The sequence below is a fragment of the Mauremys reevesii genome, linkage group 13 (assembly GCF_016161935.1).
Source record: "Mauremys reevesii isolate NIE-2019 linkage group 13, ASM1616193v1, whole genome shotgun sequence".
NCBI classification, from domain to species: Eukaryota; Metazoa; Chordata; order Testudines; family Geoemydidae; genus Mauremys; species Mauremys reevesii.
Window position 1 is genome coordinate 25461918 of NC_052635.1, and position 19978 is coordinate 25481895.

At 45.9% G+C, this 19978-nt stretch overlaps 1 protein-coding gene across 1 annotated transcript; it reads left to right on the top strand.

The window, feature by feature from the left end:
- Nucleotides 1–12699: 12699 nt before the first annotated feature.
- On the top strand, nucleotides 12700–18206 carry SRSF6 (serine and arginine rich splicing factor 6). The gene is made up of 6 exons (XM_039499206.1): nucleotides 12700–13185; nucleotides 13488–13636; nucleotides 15433–15566; nucleotides 15801–16009; nucleotides 16439–16522; nucleotides 16657–18206. Exons 1-6 carry the CDS (start codon nucleotides 13079–13081, stop codon nucleotides 17012–17014), a joined length of 1041 nt encoding a protein of 346 aa, XP_039355140.1. The 5' UTR covers nucleotides 12700–13078; the 3' UTR covers nucleotides 17015–18206.
- Nucleotides 18207–19978: the final 1772 nt, after the last annotated feature.

A 19978-nucleotide genomic window follows, 5' to 3' on the forward strand; every position in this document is an offset into this window, starting at 1 on the left:
GTAGTACCTATATTTAAAAAGGAAAACAAATAATCTGGGAAACTACAAACCCATTAGGCTTTCAATTGTATGCAAGGTTTAGGACAAATTTTGAAAGAGAAAGCAGTTAAAGATGTAAAATTGAATAAATTGAGATAAAATACAGCATGGTTTTACAAAAGGTAAATTGTGTCAGACCAGCCTACTCTCTTTTTTGAGAAGATAACTGATTTTCTAAAGGAAATGCATCTTGTATTTCCTTGCACTGATTACTGTATACTTGCATGCTTGCATTATTGGATCTGAGGTATCTGATACAGTTCCACATGGGAAATTATTAGTTAAATTGGAGACTATGGGGATTAATATGAGAATTCAAAGGTGGGTAGGGAACTAATTAAAGGAGAGACTACAGTGGGTCATATTGAAAGGTGTGCTGTCAGGATGGAGAGAGATTACTAGTAGATTTCCTCATTGACTGGTCTTGGGACCAATTCAGTAATGATCTTGGCACAAAAAGTGAGAGTGTGCTAATAAAATTTGCAGGTGACATGAAGTTGGGAGGTATTGCCAATACGGAGGAGGACCAGAATATCATACAAGAAGATTTGGATGACCTTAAAAACTGGAGTAATAATAAGAGGATGAAATTTAATAGTGCAAAGTGCACGGTCATGCACTTAGGATCTAACAACAAGAATTTTTGCTATAAGCTGGGGATGAAACAGTTGGAAATGACAGAGGAGGAGAAAGACCTGGATGTATTGATCAATCACAGATTGACTATGACCCGCCAATGTGATGCAGCTGCAAAAAAGGCTAATACAGTCGTAGAATGCATCAGGCAAGGTATTTCCAGTAGAGACAGGAGGTGTTATTACCATTACACAAGAGACAGGTGAGACCTCGTCTGAAATATTGTGTGCAATTCTGGTCTCCCATGTTTAAAACAGATTAATTCAAACTGGAACAGGTGCAGAGAAGGGCTACTAGGATGATCCAAGGAATGGAAAACCTGCCTTACGAGAGGATACTCAAAGAGGTTGGCTTGTTTAACCTAACAAAACAAAGGCTGAGGAGAGATATGATTGCTCTCTATAAATACATCAGAGGTATAAACACCAGGAAGGAAAAGGAGTTATTTAAGTTAAGGACCACTGTTGGCACAAGAACAAATGGATATAAACTGTTCATCAATATGTTTAGGCTTGAAATTAGACAAAGGTTTCTAGCCCTGAGAGAAGTGAAGATTTTAAACAGCCTTCCAAAGGGAGTAGTGAGGGGAAAAAACTAACTTGTTTCAAGACTGAGTTTGATAAGTTTATGGAGTGGATGGCATGATGAGATTGCCTACAATGGAATATAGCTCATCTGCGACTGGTACTAGCAAATATCTCCTATAGCCAGAGATGGGACACTAGATGGGTGGGGAGGGCTCTGAGTTACTACAGCGAATTCTCCTCATGTGTCTGGCTGGTGGGTCTTGCCCACACGCTCAGGGTCTAACTGATCACCATGTTTGGGGTCAGGAAGGAATTTTCTCCCAGGTCAGATTGGCAGAGACCCTGGTGATTTTTTTTTTTACCTCTTTTGCAGAAGGTTTGAACTAGAGCAAATGGTGGATTTTCTGTAACTTAATCTTTAAATCAAGAATTGAGGATTTCAGTAACTCAGCCAGAGATTAAGGGTCTGTTACAGGAATGGCTGGGTGAGGTTCTGTGGTCTGCGATGTGCAGGAAGTCAGACTAGATGATCATGATGGGTCCCTTCTCATTTTAAAATCTGAGTCTGTGAACCTGAGAGCATTCACATTCAGGAAAGCCTTTGAGTGAATGCTTAACGTTCCATTCGAAGGCTTAACTTTAAGTACAAGTTTAAGTGCTTTCTTGAACTGGGGCCTATGGAAGCTACAGCAGGAGGTATTTAATTGAACTGTCCTTTTATCTTTAGAATGTGCCCTTTCTATGCTCTCGTCGCCGGCACAGACAATTTCAGATAAACATTCATAAATTTTAATTCTGATGTTGAAACCAGTGAGCCATCCCCTCTTATTGAGTATAGCTGGTGAAATGGATCTTATGAGGTGAAACCATGTTATGGGTTGAGTTACAACCTCATTAAAACTGATGTGTGAACGCACCCTTTACTTAAGATAGTTGTTATACATGATGATCTGCTTGCTGAAGGTAGAGATCTAAAAGAGAACACGAATGACTTAAATAGAATTTCTGTAGACTGTAAACTCTGTGGGGCAGGGACCATCTTTTTGTTCTGTTTTTATAAGTTGCCAAGCACAATGGGTCCCTGGTCCATGACTGGGGCTCCTACAAGCTATTACCATGGTACAAATAATAAATAGTAACAATAATACTTTGCCCAATTCCCTTTTCTGATCAACAGAAATTATTTCATAGCTTGCTGTCCAGACACGATGCCTATATAACTGTGCACAGACATAAGACAAAAGACCAGTTGTGCATGCTTGGAGGGAATCATCTACTACTTGGAAAGAACTTTATTTCAGTAACAGCATTAGAGTAACAGGGCCTCACACCAGCACAATTCCACTGATTTCAGTAGTTATTCCTTATTTACATTGGTATAAGAGAGATCACAAACACATCCATGGATGCTTTTTAAAAATGCAAGTTTAAATAGGACTCTGCCTTTTTGGTTATTTGACAAGATGCTCCACCTAGAAGGTCCACTGTGCCAGCTTGTGTTTTGGGTTATTTTGACGAGCTTACGTTTATTTTGTTTCCTGAGCTGCTACAGACTTCAATTACTGCAAATGAGCAAGGTCCAAATTTGTGCTGCCCAATAAACATTAGAACGAGGATTTTCCTGAACAATTATCTGCCACTATTCCGTGCCTCATTTCTCATGCTTCTAATGAGAGAGGAGATGCTGCCACTTCAGCTGCCACTAGATCTCATGTATTCATTCTCCTCCATCTCCATATATAGGGACAGATACATCCCTGTGATGGTGCTGTAGGGGAGGGGAGGCAGCTTGCACCTCCCATATTCGGGGGTTGCTGGGGAACAGTTCATTTTCAAAAATATGCCAGGAAAGCCCTTAGGGCTGCTGATGAGCCACTGCAGGGAGCAGAATTGCCAGGAAACACGATTGCCCTGGTCACACCACTTCTCGCCTTGGTGTTCTCCCCTCCTCCAGCCCGCTTCTAACATTGCCCCCCTCCAATTGCCCTGGAAGGTCACTTGCTCTGGGTGTGTGCGGGAGGTAGGATTGCCAACTTTCTAATTGCACAAAACCAAATACCAGTGCCCCACCCCACCCCTTCCCCAAGGCCCTGCCCCTTCTCCAAGGCTCCCCCCCCCCCACTCACTACATCCCCCTCCCTCACTGGCTCATTTTCACTGGGCTGGGGCAGGGGGGTTGGGGTGTGGGAGGGGGTGATGGCATTGGCTTGGGGTGTGGGCTCTGGGGTGGGATCGGGTATGAGGGGTTTGGGATGCAGGAGGGGGCTCCCAGCTGGGGCCAAGGGGTTTGGAGTGCAGGAGGGGTTTGCAAGCTGGGGCAGAGGGTTGGGGCGCTGGAAGGAGTTTGGGTTGCGGGATCCGGGAGAGAGTTTGGGTGCAGGAGGGGGCTCAGCGCTGGAGTTGGGGTGAGGGTTGCGGGCTCTGGGAGGGAGTTTGGGTGCTGGAGGGGGCTTGGAGCAGGGGGTTGGGGCGTGAAAGGGGGTATGGGCTCCGGAAGAGAGTTTGGGTGTGGGAGTTCAGGCTCTGGGCGGCACTCATCTCAGGTGGCTCCCCACAAGTGGTGACGTGTCGCTCTGCTCCTAGACAGAGATGTAGCCATGGCAGGAAGCTCTGTGCGCTGCCTCAGTCCGCAGGTGCCACCCCCGCAGCTTCCATTGGCCACTGTTCCTGGGAGCCGAGGGACTTGTTGATGCTTCCAGGGAGCTGCGCAGAGCCAGGTAGGGAGCTTGCCAGCCCCGCGCCAACCAGACTTTTAATGGCCTGGTCAGCAGTGCTGACCGGAGCCACCAGGGTCCCTTTTCAACCAGGCATTTTGGTTAAAAACCGGACACCTAGCAACCTGAGTGGTGAGGGCAAGGGAAAAGCGGTTCAGCGGATGCAGAGCAGACCTGACACAAGGCCGGACCATATGGTCCCTTGGTTGCTACTTTGTGCAAATTAAGCTGATACAAAGTGTTTGCTGCTCAGGAGTGAATTCTCCCAAGAGCCACACTATTATGTAGAATACTATATGTAAGGACTTTGAGGAGGGCTGTGGAGTACTGTAGCACATGATCCAGCTAGACATCTAAATACATGTCCATTCTAGGGCTGATCTGGTAATCTAATGAAATGCGTTAACAACCAGTGGGGCCCCTTGACGATGAAAATACAAAAGGAGCGCTTAAAGATGATAAAGTCATTGCGGAGAAACTAAATGGATTCTTTGCTTCAGTCTTCACGGCTGAGGATGTTAGGGAGATTCCCAAACCTGAGCTGGCTTTTGTAGGTGACAAATCTGAGGAACTGTCACAGATTGAAGTATCACTAGAGGAGGTTTTGGAATTAATTGATAAACTCAACATTAACAAGTCACCGGGACCAGATGGCATTCACCCAACAGTTCTGAAAGAACTCAAATGTGAAGTTGCGGAACTATTAACTAAGGTTTGTAACCTGTCCTTTAAATCGGCTTCGGTACCCAATGACTGGAAGTTAGCTAATGTAATGCCAATATTTAAAAAGGGCTCTAGGGGTGATCCCGGCAATTACAGACCGGTAAGTCTAACGTCGGTACCGGGCAAATTAGTTGAAACAATAGTGAAGAATAAAATTGTCAGACACATAGAAAAACATAAACTCTTGAGCAATAGTCAACATGGATTCTGTAAAGGGAAATCATGTCTTACTAATCTATTAGAGTTCTTTGAAGGGGTCAACAAACATGTGCACAAGGGGGATCCGGTGGACATAGTGTACTTAGATTTCCAGAAAGCCTTTGACAAGGTCCCTCACCAAAGGCTCTTATGTAAATTAAGCTGTCATGGGATAAAAGGGAAGGTCCTTTCATGGATTGAGAACTGGTTAAAGGACAGGGAACAAAGGGTAGGAATTAATGGTAAATTCTCAGAATGGAGAGGGGTAACTAGTGGTGTTCCCCAAGGGTCAGTCCTGGGACCAATCCTATTCAATTTATTCATAAATGATCTGGAGAAAGGGGTAAACAGTGAGGTGGCAAAGTTTGCAGATGATACTAAACTGCTCAAGATAGTTAAGACCAAAGCAGATTGTGAAGAACTTCAAAAAGATCTCACAATACTAAGTGATTGGGCAACAAAATGGCAAATGAAATTTAATGTGGATAAATGTAAAGTAATGCACATTGGAAAAAATAACCCCAACTATACATACAACATGATGGGGGCTAATTTAGCTACAACGAGTCAGGAACAAGATCTTGGAGTTATCGTGGATAGTTCTCTAAAGATGTCCACGCAGTGTGCAGAGGCGGTCAAAAAAGCAAACAGGATGTTAGGAATCATTAAAAAGGGGATAGAGAATAAGACTGAGAATATATTATTGCCCTTATATAAATCCATGGTACGCCCACATCTCGAATACTGTGTACAGATGTGGTCTCCTCACCTCAAAAAAGATATTCTAGCACTAGAAAAGGTTCAGAAAAGAGCAACTAAAATGATTAGGGGTTTAGAGAGGGCCCCATATGAGGAAAGATTAAAGAGGCTAGGACTCTTCAGTTTGGAAAAGAGAAGACTAAGGGGGGACATGATAGAGGTATATAAAATCATGAGTGATGTTGAGAAAGTGGATAAGGAAAAGTTATTTACTTATTCCCATAATACAAGAACTAGGGGTCACCAAATGAAATTAATAGGCAGCAGGTTTAAAACAAATAAAAGGAAGTTCTTCTTCACGCAGCGCACAGTCAACTTGTGGAACTCCTTACCTGAGGAGGTTGTGAAGGCTAGGACTATAACAATGTTTAAAAGGGGACTGGATAAATTCATGGTGGCTAAGTCCATAAATGGCTATTAGCCAGGATGGGTAAGAATGGTGTCCCTAGCCTCTGTTCGTCAGAGGATGGAGATGGCTGGCAGGAGAGAGATCACTTGATCATTGCCTGTTAGGTTCATTCCCTCAGGGGCACCTGGCATTGGCCACTGTCGGTAGACAGATACTGGGCTAGATGGACCTTTGGTCTGACCCGGTACGGCCTTTCTTATGTTCTTATGTTAAACTTCAAAGGGCTGCAGGATCGCGCAGGGCATCATGTGCAGTCTCCCTGAGTGCTGGATGGCTTGGGAATAGATTCTGCCTCTCAGAGTTCTCTATAGGCGGCTGCACGGCTCCCCCTACCAAGGTTGGTGGCTAAATTATCCCCAAAATAAATATGATTCCAAGTGACAATGTATGATGCCAAGTGACAACAAGGCTGTACGCTAACAGACAGATCTGCATAGTCACAAGTCTTTTTACAACAGAGTGAAAAATATTCGTAGCATTGATAAAATCTCCCGATGCTAAATTTTCCATTAAGTGGGAGAGGGATGGTTCAGATGTTGCATATTAGAGTATACGAATCAGGCACTTTCTTGAATCAGAAAAAAATAGTCTTGGAGAATTCTGCCTCTCCAAAACAAGCTCAGCAATTAGTTTGGTACAGATTAACTGAGCACTGTGAAGATTTGAAGGCAATTGTTGGAGCCTCTAGCTGGTTATATTTGTGTTGTTAATGCTCTCAGGAGAGTCATAAGGAAGAATTAGAAGCATATGAGGCTTACATTTCATGTGGATAAAACTAGTAAATCTCAGCATAGGAGCAAATAGGTTGTTTTTTCAATATTTTAAAATTTTCTGGAAAAAGGGCATGTGTTTCTCTTTACTGAATTTTTGGAACACAGAGGCAGAGGGACATGGGGCAATAACAGTGACACTTGGTATTATGAGACACTGCTGGGAAGAGGAAGGCAGGCTGATGTGCTGGGGTTATAATATCGGAGAAGGGGGTTGTTATTATTTCAAATAGATGGTAAGGGGAAATCGGGAGAGGGAATGTGATAACTCCATGTTCTTCGGGGCAGGCACAATAACTACTTTTGTGTTTGTACAGCACCTAACACAACAGGAGCCCAATAGCACCCAGAGCTGGTAAGTGCTTTACAGACAAATTAAAAAATGAGGTCCCTGCTCTGATGAATTTGCAATTTTAATAAATGGTTGTCCCTGTAAAGAAAGCCTGGAAGATTCCTTCAAACCTCACAAGAATTTTTAGTTCACTCCAGTACCACATGCAGTGAAAAATCACCCTCTTCTCTTGCATCTGGTAATGAGGGGCACAGGAAAAAATGTACTTCTACCTAGATTGTTTTATGGCTCTCATCACCATAGTTGCTCAGAGTGTAACAACTATTGAATGTATTTAATCTCACAACATCCCTGTGAGGTAGGTATTTATTATCATCACCATTTTAGATGTGGAAACTAAGATGCAGAAAGCTGACTTGTCCACGCAGCAGATCAGCAGAAAGAGTGGGAAAAGCTCCCATAAATTGAACTCTTGTGCCTTCGCATAAGATCTTCTTATCTTTTCTATACGCTATTTGGAGCAGTGAACTTTGGGCTATATGTAATGAACAGGGGAAGGTGCAGAATATGGGATTCCAGCCATTTCTGTAGCAGCTAGAAGTGACAATTGGGATTAAGCAGTTGAGAATGACAGTTGGGACTTGGGAACTTAAGGGTGGGCATTTGAGGCTGGGTAAGCAGCTGCTGTGTTGCAGGGGTGAGAGTTGGAAATGGGCAGTTGGTTATGGTGCAGTTGAGAGTGACAGTTGGTTATTGATCAGTTGGGGCAGTGGATTATGGGTCAATGAGAGAGCACAGGAAATTATTTAAGGAAGTGTAGTGAGAGCAGCAATGCCCCAGAGGGGAGGAAAGAGTCAGGGAATCTGGATCAATCAGTGACTTGGGAGCTGAGTAAAATGTGTGAGAACACCCTCTTGTGGAGGTAAAAGAGCTAATGACAGAAAAAGGGCTGGAGCAATGAAACCAGGAGCATGCCAGAATGGGGAAGAGCCACCAGACTGAGAAATTCCTCAGGAATAATGAGCCAGTTCTTGGTCTCTAAGGCCCTTTGCTTGGAGATGTTGACTTTACTATGTCTGGTCCACACGGCCTTGTGTCCCCACAAGCCCAGGCGATCCAATATCTCCTGTGAACTCCAGGCCAGAGCACATCAGGAGCATGCTGGGCAGCTGGGCAGCCGCTCACACCAGAGAGCTGCTGCTAAGGTATGCTTGCCGTCGTGTAGGTAGACAATCCAGAAAAAAGCATTTTAAAAATGTGCGGGATTTTAAGGAGGATGGGGACTTTCGGTCTCAGTGACCCCGGGGCAGGGGAGTTCACAATTGTGACCACATGGTCAGTGTGGAGCATTGTGGGACAGCTGCCGGAGGACTGTTAGGCCTGGTCTACACTACGAGTTTAGGTCGAATTTAGCAGCGTTAAATCAAATTAACCCTGCACCCATCCACACAATGAAGCCATTTTTGTCGACATAAAGGGCTCTTAAAATCAATTTTTCTTTTACTCCTCCCTGACGAGGGGAGTAGCACTGAAATTGACATTGCCAGTTCGAATTAGGGTTAGTGTGGATGCAATTAGATGGTATTGGCCTCCGGGAGCTATCCCGCAGTGCACCATTGTGACCGCTCTGGACAGCAACCTGAACTCGGATGCACTGGCCAGGTAGACAGGAAAAGCCCCATGAACTTTTGAATTTCATTTCCTGTTTGCCCAGCGTGGAGAGCTGATCAGCACAGGTGACCTGCAGAGCTCATCAGCACAGGTAACCATGTAGTCCCAGAATCGAAAAAGAGCTCCAGCATGGACCGTACGGGAGGTACTGGAGCTCATCGCTGAATGGGGAGATGAACCTGTGCTAGCAGAACTCCATTCCAAAAGACTGAATGCCAAAACATTTGAAAAAATCTCTAAGGCCATGATGGACAGAGGCCAAAACAGGGACTCAACACAGTGCCGTGTGAAACTTAAGGAGCTGAGACAAGCGTACCAGAGAGCCAAAGAATCAAATGGACACTCCAGGACAGAGCCGCAGACATGCCGCTTCTACACTGAGCTGCAGGCAATTCGGGGGGGGGGGGCACCACCACTACCCCATCCCTTCCATGGACTCCAATAATGGGGTACTCTCAGTTGCCTGCCTGAGGATTCTGCGGAAGATGATGAGGAGGAGGGGGACGAGGTTGAGGAGAGCACACAGCACACCGTTCTCCCCAACAGCCAGGATCTTTTTCTCAGCCTGACAGAAGTACCCTCCCAGCCCTCCCAAGGCGGTATCCCGGACCACGAAGCCGTAGAAGGGACCTCTGGTGAGTGTACCTTTGTAACTATAAAACATGGTTTAAAAGCAAGCGTTTTTTAATTATTAATTTGCCCTGAGGACTTGGGATGCATTTGTGGCCAGTACAGCTACTGGAAAAGTCTGTTAACGTGTCTGGGGATGGAGCGGAAATCCTCCAGGGACATCTCCATGAAGCTCTCCTGGAGGTACTCTAAAAGCCTTTGCAGAAGGTTTCTGGGGAGAGCAGCCTTATTCCGTCCTCCATGATAGGACACTTGACCACGCCATGCTAGTAGCAAGTAATCTGGTATCATTGCATGACACAGCCTGGCAGCGTATGGTCCCGGTGTTTGCTGGCATTCAAGCAACATCCGTTCTTTATCCCTCTGTGTTATCCTCAGGAGAGTGATATCATTCATGTAACCTGGTTGAAATATGGGAATTTAATTAAGGGTACATTCATAGGTGGCCGTTCCTACTGGGCTGTTTGCCTGTGGCTGTAAAGAAATCCTCCCCGAAGTTAGCCAAGTGGTGGTGGGGGTGGGAGGGCCATTGACGCTGAGCTGTTCGCCTTTGGCTAGCAGGGATCTTCCCTGATACCAGCCACGCAGTTGGGGAAGGGTTAAAGCGATCGTCGCAGAGAAAAAGATGGGTGTGGGAGGGCTTCACGCTGAGCTGTTCGCATTTGGCTAGCAGGGATCTTCCCTGATACCAGCCACGTGGTGTGGTAGGGGGAGGGTTAAAGCGGTCATCTCAGAGAAAAGGATTGGTGGGGGTTAGTTTGGTTTCTGCTGCTGCACGTTAACATGAAAACCGCAGCCCTAAATGGACAATTCAATGGGCTTTGCTTGGTATGGGAAAGGAGGGCGCTGCTGTTATGAAGGTTGCAGAAGCCGAAAGACTGTGGCTTACCATGGCCGCCTACAAGCCGAATTCTGTTGCCCGGCGTTTTTGATCTCCAATGCCAAAGCTGCAGGCACTCAATATAAAATGCAAAAAATGACCTTGTACCAAAATCACATATGCTATGTAATGTGAATAGTGTTGTTCACCATGAAAGAGTATACCCATTGTTCTGTAAAATGTATCTTTTAAAATACTTCTCTCCCTCTTTTTCCTCCTGCAACTGCAAATGTTTCAAGCCTCCCTCCTCCATCCCAAAGGCATCTCAGATAAGGTGGCAAAAAAAAAACACGCAAGCGATGAAATGTTCTCTGAGCTATGCAGGCGTCCCGCACTGAAAGAGCTCAGCAGAAAGTGTGGAGGGACACAATAGCACAGGACAGGAAAGCGGCCAGTGAACGTGAGGAGAAGTGACGGCAGGAAGATCAGAGGAGGCAGGATGCAATGCTGGGGCTACTGCGGGAACAAACGGACATGATCCAGCGTCTGGTGGAGGTTCAGGAACATCAGCTGGAGAGACTGCTGCTGCAGCCCATTTAACCACCCTCCCTTCTCCCCAAGTTCCATAGTCATCTCCTCACCCAGATGCCCAAGAACATGTGTGCGGGGGGCTCCAGGCACCCAACCACTCCACCCCAGTGGACAGAAGGCTGTCATTCAACAAGTATTGAAAAGTGGCCTTTTCCTTCCCTCCTCCCACACCCCACCCAGGCTACCTTGTGAGTTATCTCCCTGTTTTTATAATCAATTAATAAAGAATACATGGTTTTTAAACGATAGTGACTTTATTTCCAAGCTGTATCGAAGGGAGGAGGGCTTACAGGGAATTAGTCAACCAAGGGGGCGGGTTCTCATCAAGGAGAAACAAATAGAACTGTCACTCAGTACCCTGGCCAGTCATGAAACTGGTTTTCAAAGCTTCTCTGATGTGAAGTGCTTCTTGATGTGCTCTTCTAATCGCCCTGGTGTCTGGCTGCGCGTAATCAGCGGCCAGGTGATTTGCATCAACCTCCCACGCCGCTATAAACGTCTCCCCCTTACTCTCACAGAGATTGTGGAGCACACAGCAAGCAGCAATAACAATGGGGATATTGGTTTCGCTGAGGTCTGAGCGAGTCAGTAAACTGCGCCAGCGATCCTTCAAACGTCCAAATGCACATTCTACCACCATTCTGCACTTGCTCAACCTATAGTTGAACAGGTCCTTACTACTGTCCAGGATGCCTGTGTATGGTTTCATGAGCCAGGGCATTAAGAAGTAGGCTGGGTCCCCAAGGATAACTATAGGCATTTCAACATCCCCAACTGTTATTTTCTGGTCTGGGAAGTAAATCCCTTCCTGCAGCCGTTTAAACAGACCAGAGTTCCTGAAGATGCAAGCGTCATGAACCTTTCCCGGCCATCCCACATTGATGTTGGTGAAACGTCCCTTGTGATCTACCAGTGCTTGCAGCACCATTGAAAAGTACCCCTTGCGGTTTATGTACTGGCTGCCTTGGTGGTTCGGTCCCAAGATAAGGATATGGGTTCCGTCTATCACCCCACCACAGTTAGGGAATCCCATTGCAGCAAAGCCATCTGATATGACCTGCACATTTTCCCAGAGTCGCTACTTTTAATAGCAGCAGCTCAGTGATTGCATTGGCTACTTGCATGACAGCAACCCCTACAGTAGATTTGCCCACTCCAAATTGATTCCCGACTGACCAGTAGCTGTCTGGTGTTGCAAGCTTCCAGAGGGCTATCGCCACACATACTGCTGAATTAATGTGCTTAGTGTGGATGCATGCACTCGACTTTATACAATCTGTTCCCAAAAATCGACTTCTGTATAATCGGAGTAATTTCATAGTGTAGACATACCCTTAGGATTGACATAGGTAACTGGGGTCTACACTTTTGCTTAGTCAAACTCAGTCCATCACTGACCATGGCTCACCACCACTCAGGGCCCTGATGTTACTTACAGTGATGGGAGACAAATTTAAGTGTGGACACGTGCCCCCCCTAAGTCGATGCAAAGCGGCTTCCATCTACCTAACTGTAGAGTAGCCCTGGCACCAGGGATGGGAGAACCCCACTCGTTGCTGTAGTGAGTGTCTACATAGAAGCGCTGTAGCTACAGCGCTGTAGTGTTTGAAGTGCGGACGCAGCCTGTGACAGGGACAACGCGCGCGCCCCACAAGCGTGGACGCAGCCTGTCACAGGGACGGCGCGCGCCCCGCGGTTGCGGACGCAGCCTGTCACAGAAAAGACGCCGCGCGCCTCGCAAGTGCGGACGCAGCCTGTCACAGGCAGAATGGCGCGCGCAGGGCGGTTGCGGACGCAGCCTGTCACAGGAAGAACGGCGCGCGCCCCCCCGTTGCGGGCGCAGCCTGTCATAGGAAGAACGGCGCGTGCCCCCCCGTTGCGGGCGCAGCCTGTCACAGGCAGAACGGCGCACGCTTCACAGGCACTAATGACAACCCTACTACTGCAGCCCCACCCCAACATGGGCTGAGGGGACAGCTCTGCGCATGCGTCTAGAAACGTGGCTCGGTCTGCGCGGGGAAATGATGCGCAGAAGAGTCGCTCCCCGAGCTATGGAAAATGTGCAAGCGCTAGGCGCATGTGCAGAGGGAAAGCGCTTCCCTTCTCCGCCACCTCCGGACGCGCCTCGGCGCACAGCACGTTTTCCGTGGTGACGTAGTGGTCTACGCCCCGCCCCCGATATAAAAGCGTGCGCGGGCGGCGGGCGCCATTGTGCTGTGGAGCAGGCCGCGCTTCTGGGACGGTGCAGGCCCCGCAGCACCGAGCTCTCCTCTTCCTGCCTCCCCTCTGCCCTGCGGAGATGCCGCGCGTCTACATCGGGCGCCTCAGCTACCACGTCCGGGAGAAGGACATCCAGCGCTTCTTTAGCGGCTATGGCCGCCTGCTCGAGGTCGATCTCAAGAACGGGTGAGGCGGCGGGGGCGCACTGGACAGTCGGGTCGGCGCGCGGGGGGACTGGGGGGCAGAGCGCGGCCCCGTCCTGAGCAGGCCCCTGGCGGGGAGGGGGCAGTGGCCAGGCCCTTCGCAGGCCAGCGGTGGGGCCCGCGGCTGCCGCGTGGCGCCGCGTTCAAAATGGCGGCGGTGGGGGCGGGGAGTGGGGGCTCTGCGGCGGGGCTGGCTCCATTGTCCCGCCGCGCGGAGCCCCGGGGCTGGTTAGTTTCCGTGGCGACCGGGCCTCGCTCCCTGACGGCCCATCTCTGACCCCGTAGCTACGGGTTCGTGGAGTTCGAGGACTCCCGCGATGCCGACGATGCCGTTTACGAGCTGAACGGCAAAGACCTGTGCGGGGAGCGGGTGATAGTGGAGCACGCCCGGGGCCCCCGCCGGGACAGGGACGGGTACAGCTACAGTAGCCGCAGTGAGTACAGCTCCTTGCCCCGGCTCTCAGCCTTGGGGGTGGGGGCGGTGTTCGGCCAGCCGCTGCTGCATTGGCCGCGTATCCCTTCGGCAGAGGGCTGCTGGGTGCGTGGGACCGGTCCCCTGGGGTATGGGAGGGATGACACTGACCATCTCACCAGGCATGGTGTGCTTGGCTATTGGGGGTACCCCTTGTGCAATGTTGGCTGCAGGATGACCTGCCAAGCTTTGCTTTACAAGCTTCTTTGCTAGCACACGCCTTGTGCTTTAGTGCCCTAGAATAGAACTACACTCATTGGTACCTGTAATGGCATATGAAGCAGACTAGGGGGACAATTTTATTTGCAAAGCTTAAGTGTAGTCTTAATCTAGTAAGGATTTCCTGCTCTTCATTAGAAGAGATTGGTTATATTAACTTAAATATATGGAAGCTTTTAAGTGAAAAGTTACATATCTGGGTATGGTGGAAGCACTCAGCTGTGCACTGTAATGTTTCAATTGAATATACAGAACTTAGTGGTGGGGGAGGGGAGGGTTTACTTGAGACAGATTGTAGGAAATATGGGAAGTGGGAAGTATCGTAAAAAGGGAAAAACTCATTTTGTGTAGTTCTTGCTATACAGCATGAGTAATTCAACTGACTATAGCTTAATTGGCATGGTATTGCAATTTAAGAATAGTAAGCGTGATATATCTTTGAGTAAACTCTAGATCAATGATACTCAGACCTCAGTGGTTCAGGAGCCAAATTAGTGATCAGCATTAGCCAAAAGAGCCACAGTAGTGTTAATTCATTGTTTCATTTACTATAGTACTATTCATATTTAAACAGTATGATGGGAAATATTTAGTGTGTGTGTGTGTATATATATATATATTATTCTCTCAGCAAAGTGACTGACGAAGTATAATTATTTCTAACAACTACAATTGGTTTATAACATAGTAAAAGTATCCAGATTGGCTGCTAATGAAATCACACAGTGTTTTAATATCATGTGCTGCAAACAGCTGCAAGAGACGGGCTCCTGAGCATCAGTCTGAGTATCACTGCTCTAGATGCTTGTGTTATTGGGTGGGTGGGAGTCTGTCTTTTACAAGTTTTTAAAAATTCAAATGTATGTTGTTTAAAATTGTTGCATGTCCAATTCAAACTTTTTAACAAGTCCTTGATGTTTCAATTTAAAAGTGACCAGTGGGGCTGAGGCTGTGTCCACTGAGGCTAAGATGACTGCCTTTCCTGATTGGCCATGGCTTTTCCATACATTGTGTGACCCTTGCCCTATGACCCTTTGGCTGACCTTACCGGAAGCCATGACGACAGCAGCCTTTTGCCATTAGACGCAGGGTGATGGTGAGGATTCCAAGGGTTAGACAAAACTGGTTAAACTGAACTAGGTGACTGTTACCTTGCGTGTTTTGTGGCCAACCACCAAAAACCTCATACTGTGATGTAAGTACTTAGCGTAACTAGTAAACGTTTTTGTAAAATGTAGAAATGCATGTAATCAGTTAAGTTTTATATTTTACAATGTTCTGTAAAATAAAACTTAGCAAGGTAAATCTAATAAAGGAGCAGTCACTCTCTAACAGATCTTAGGAGCACAGACTTGTAGGATTTTAGTCTGTTTGATTTGCCATTAATATAGATCATGGCAAAATTGCATCTTTGTTGGAGGTTTAGAAAGATAAAGTCCTACTGCTGTAAATATAATCTGTGTTTAACTAACTTTTTCAGAACATTTAGCTGCCTTCACATTATGAGACAATCTAACTTTCTTTCTTTGCACAATAAAGGTGGGGGTGGTGGAGGCGGTGGATATAGCAGTCGGAGACAATCAGGAAGAGATAAATATGGACCGCCTGTTCGTACAGAGTACAGACTGATTGTTGAAAACCTTTCCAGTCGTTGTAGTTGGCAGGATTTGAAAGTATGTATTAATGTGAAATCTCTTAATAGAGCCGCTTGTGACTAGCAGAAAGCAATACAAGATTTCATTTTAATTTGAACGTTCTGCATTATTTAGCAGAACTGTTTTGAAATGTACTCAGGCATGGCTGTTTACACTGTTAGTTCTTTGCATCTCTTCAGGTTTGACTTGCAGTGACCTGGTTGCACTGCATAAACATGAAATGGTTATGTAACTCTTCATCTGCTTTCTAAGGATTTCATGAGGCAAGCTGGGGAGGTAACCTATGCGGATGCTCACAAAGAACGCACAAATGAAGGGGTAATTGAATTCCGATCTTACTCTGACATGAAGCGTGCTCTGGACAAATTGGATGGCACAGAGATAAATGGCAGGAAAATCCGGCTGGTTGAAGACAAGCCACGGACAAGCCATAGGCGATCTTACTCTGGCAGCAGGTCAAGGTAACTTTGAAACTCTTGAGCTTTATAGCAAAGACTATTAGCTCTAATGAGAGGGCCTATTATGTGTAGTCTTAACGTTAAGAGTAATCATTACCTTTATAATTTGTTGATACTTCAGGGATAAGATGACTCCCAGGGGTCTGGAAGGAATGTTTTTCCATGATGTAACATTGCATAGTTGACCAGGTGCATTATGGGGAGGACGTTTCACCTTCCTCTGAAACATCAAGTATAGGCTACTGACAGATGGTATTCTGGACCTAGATGGACCAATGATCTGCTCTGGTATGGCCACTCCTGTTGCTAAAAATTCTTCATTGTAAGACACTTTGGCTGTGCTAAAGTAAGGGGGGAGCAGGACATACCAGGCTAAAAAAAAAATCTCAAATTGGTATAGAATGTCATAGATACCTTTTGAAATGTCACCAGGTCACGATCTAGAAGAAGGTCACGAAGCAGAAGTCGTAGGAGTAGCCGCAGCAGATCCCGTAGTGCCTCAAAAAGCCGCTCGCGGTGAGTAATTTGTGTGTTTAATGGTGCTTTCTGCTAATCCATCAATTATTACCTTTAGTTGGTAACTGTTTGTATATGGAACTGTCATGGGTACATATCAGTTCATGTCGAATAAAGATTGTGTTCTTTTAAAGATCTAAATCCAGGTCACGAAGCAAAGATCGTTCACGTTCCAGATCTAAAAGCAGGAAGTCTAGATCAAAGAGCAAATCTAAACCCAAGTCTGACCGGGGCTCCCGCAGCAGATCCAAGGAGAAATCTGAGAAGTCTCGCAGCAGGTCTAGGTCCATGTCTCGCTCTCCCAAAGAGAATGGTAAAGGAGAGGCTAAGTCTAAATCCAGGTCAAGGAGTAGGTCTCGTTCCAAATCACCACAGCAGCAACCACCTGCCAAGGCTCGCTCTGAGTCACCGCCCAAAAGAGCTGCATCACGGTCCCGCTCCAGATCTCGTTCAAAATCTCGCTCACGGTCAAGATCTAGTTCAAGAGATTAAGACTAGAACTCTTCTCTTACTTTGCACACTATTATGGAACATTTTCCTACTTGCCAGGCCATTAATCTTTTATGTTAGTACTTAAGAAGTTGGTTTCTTCTCTTGCAGAAGGGAATGGCCTGAGAACCAAGTAATGAGGCATAAAGGTTTGATTCGTATCTAAATTTGATGAAAAGATGAGGTTGTACAGAAATGTACAAAGCAGGAAAAAGCCCCCCTTTTTGTAGAGATTAAGCTAAACTTTTAATTTTATAGCATTTCAGCAGGAATAACTTATCTGCTGTTGGGTGGAAAGTGGTTTTTTATATTAAAAATACTCTTGAGTATGAGGTTTAAGTTCAGGCATTTTGAGAACATTATTTTTCCTAATTTTTTCACTGTTTTAAAATTATGGATTTTAGTAGTTTAATGGGTTATGGCTTGCTACCAGAGGCATGACAGACAGCCTTGTTGAACAGGTCAGTATAGATGATGTGGCTATCTTAATTTGTGGAAGTAGAATGTGAACTGGACATATGGTTGACATAAAACTAGGCAAATTTCAGACCAGCAATAAACTCAATTTGGAGCAGTTCAGTTGTGCTGTATCTTAATTCAGCTTGCCAAAAGTTTCTTCTTTTCCCCTTCCCCATAATGATTGTATTAAAAAGCTAATAAAGGTACTATTTTGTAGCTTGACATGATGCAGTATTGCCTACACTCATGAGTAACCAAGTTCACATAATGGAAGTAACGTGACTTTTTTTAGTTTGCTTGAATTCCAGGAGACACTCCAATTCTCAGACACAATGGTGTCTTTCTGGATGTGGTCCATGTCATTAGTGTCTTGTATTGTTTGCAGGCCTCTAAATATTTACCTATTGGGTATGTAAAACTGAGTAAAGCTGCCTTTCTTCCCCTATGATTCATTTAACACCCACTTTGCTTCAAAATATGAGAACCACAATCCTGTTGTGTATGAATCTAAACCTATGGGATCTTAATGTATTGGAGCTAGAGTTCTAGTCTTAACAGAAGGCTTTGCTAAACCAGAGTTGCCAATTCACTTAAATTGTGGAGTAGAATCCATCCCAAAAGCCCCCTTTATAGCTAAATTGATTTTTGTAACATGCAATAGCAAACATTAGAACTGCCTTGTAATCTTTATACAATGTGTAGTTTTACTTGTATAAAATTAAATCAGTGACTCAAACTCTTGTGCTTTTATTACAGTATTGCTTAATTCTTTTCTGGCTATATTGTGTTGGATCCACCTCCATGACAAACCGTGGCTTCTTCTGGGGTAGATGCTTACTATGTAGAGAACTCATCAGGTCTCTTGATAAAACAAACGAGATGTGGTAGGAAATACTTCAGTTTATTACACATGGTATTGATCTTACACCAATGTAACATATGGTCTCTAAATTCCTTGATTGGGAATATTTTAATTGTGGGCAGGGATAAGCATTCAGAAAGCTTCCCTTATGTTGGGTGCATCTTGCATCTGTGTATCTGTCCCTGGTGTTTATTTTGTAGGCATAAGCGACACCTGCAAACAAGGTGGATTTCAGCCTGGTTGAAAGTATATCCCTTAAACAAAACCATTTGCTTGATCAATCTTGAAATAGTATTTCCATTCTTTAGTACGACACCAGTGTATGTCAGGCAAATTATTTCTTCTAGTACATTGAATCTCAGCTGAGGTGTGAGACTTTCAAGTGGGGAGGGGTGTTGAGGCTCCTTGCTCACAGGGTCGCAATGGTGGGGTGGCTGGGCCAAGTTTCAGTTAATGGTATTGCAACCAGGAGCATCAGTTTCAGTGCTTGCTAGCATTTGCTGCTGAAAATGAGAGAGATTGCTCTGAAAACTTTGGACCTTTGTGGTTAAGGGATGTGCTTTTAAGAGGTTTCCTAGCCCATGGGTGTTCTCAACAAATTTTTGGATGGCCTCAGAGTGTAGCCACCAGCTCTTGCTCGTGGCCACTCTGACTGTTTTTCCTAAAGTAAATTAAGTATTTTAGGAAAAACAAAAAAATGCACAGATACATGTCTAAATCATTGTAATTTATTTATGTAGGGTTTTTTTGCAGACTAATAAAAATGTGCAGTTGTCTCTGTTCTTTACTGGACTTAAAACAGAATAGAAACACAAGGTGCTTTGCATGTTTTGTTTTTTGGTTGCTTTTTTAAGACTTGCTAGCTAGCAAGTCTGCTACTGTGAAAAGTGACTGTATATTTAATATCACGTTTCACAGCAGACTTGCTAGGGACAATGGGAGGCTAAAGGAAGCAGCAGGAGACAGGGGTGATGGGGTGGGTGAGACCAGGGCTGGAGCCTGGGGTTCCGCTTCACGAGTTGGGGACTGGGGGAGCCAGTGGGGGCTAGGGATGATGTGCGGGGGGTGAGCCAAGGGCCATGTCCCTGGGGCCAGAACCCAAAGCCCTACAGCTAGGGGAAGGATCCTGCTGTCCATCACCCCAGGAATGAAACCTGTCTCCCCTGGGAAGGTGGGGAACTCACACTGGGTGCCTGCTCCTACAGTGTTTGTGGCTCCAGAAGGGGTCAGGGACCAGCCCCTACTGGCAGCCCTGGGGGAGGAGTGCTACTTCAACCCCCTAGTCACTGCCCAGGATGCTGTGGCCTCAAGAAAAGCCCCTAGGGGCTGCATTTGGGGAACACTATCAGCGTTTGTACAGTAGACAGCAGGGTCAAAGGACTGATTGATTTAAAGTAGAATCCCCTTTATTGGAAACCATGGCCCCAGTTCCATCTAGATAACATTGGAAAGGCTCATTTTGTAAGGGGCTGAGTATAGCTCAAGTTGGGGGGGTGAGATTGAGAACCCCTGTTCTAATATAATGTTGCCTCATGCCTTTGGCAGAGGTAACAGACTAGTTCAATTTGGCTGTAAGCAGTACCCCGAGTTACTTTGGGATACAGCAGAATTTGCTGCTACATTCATCCCTCTCACAGAATTGTTCC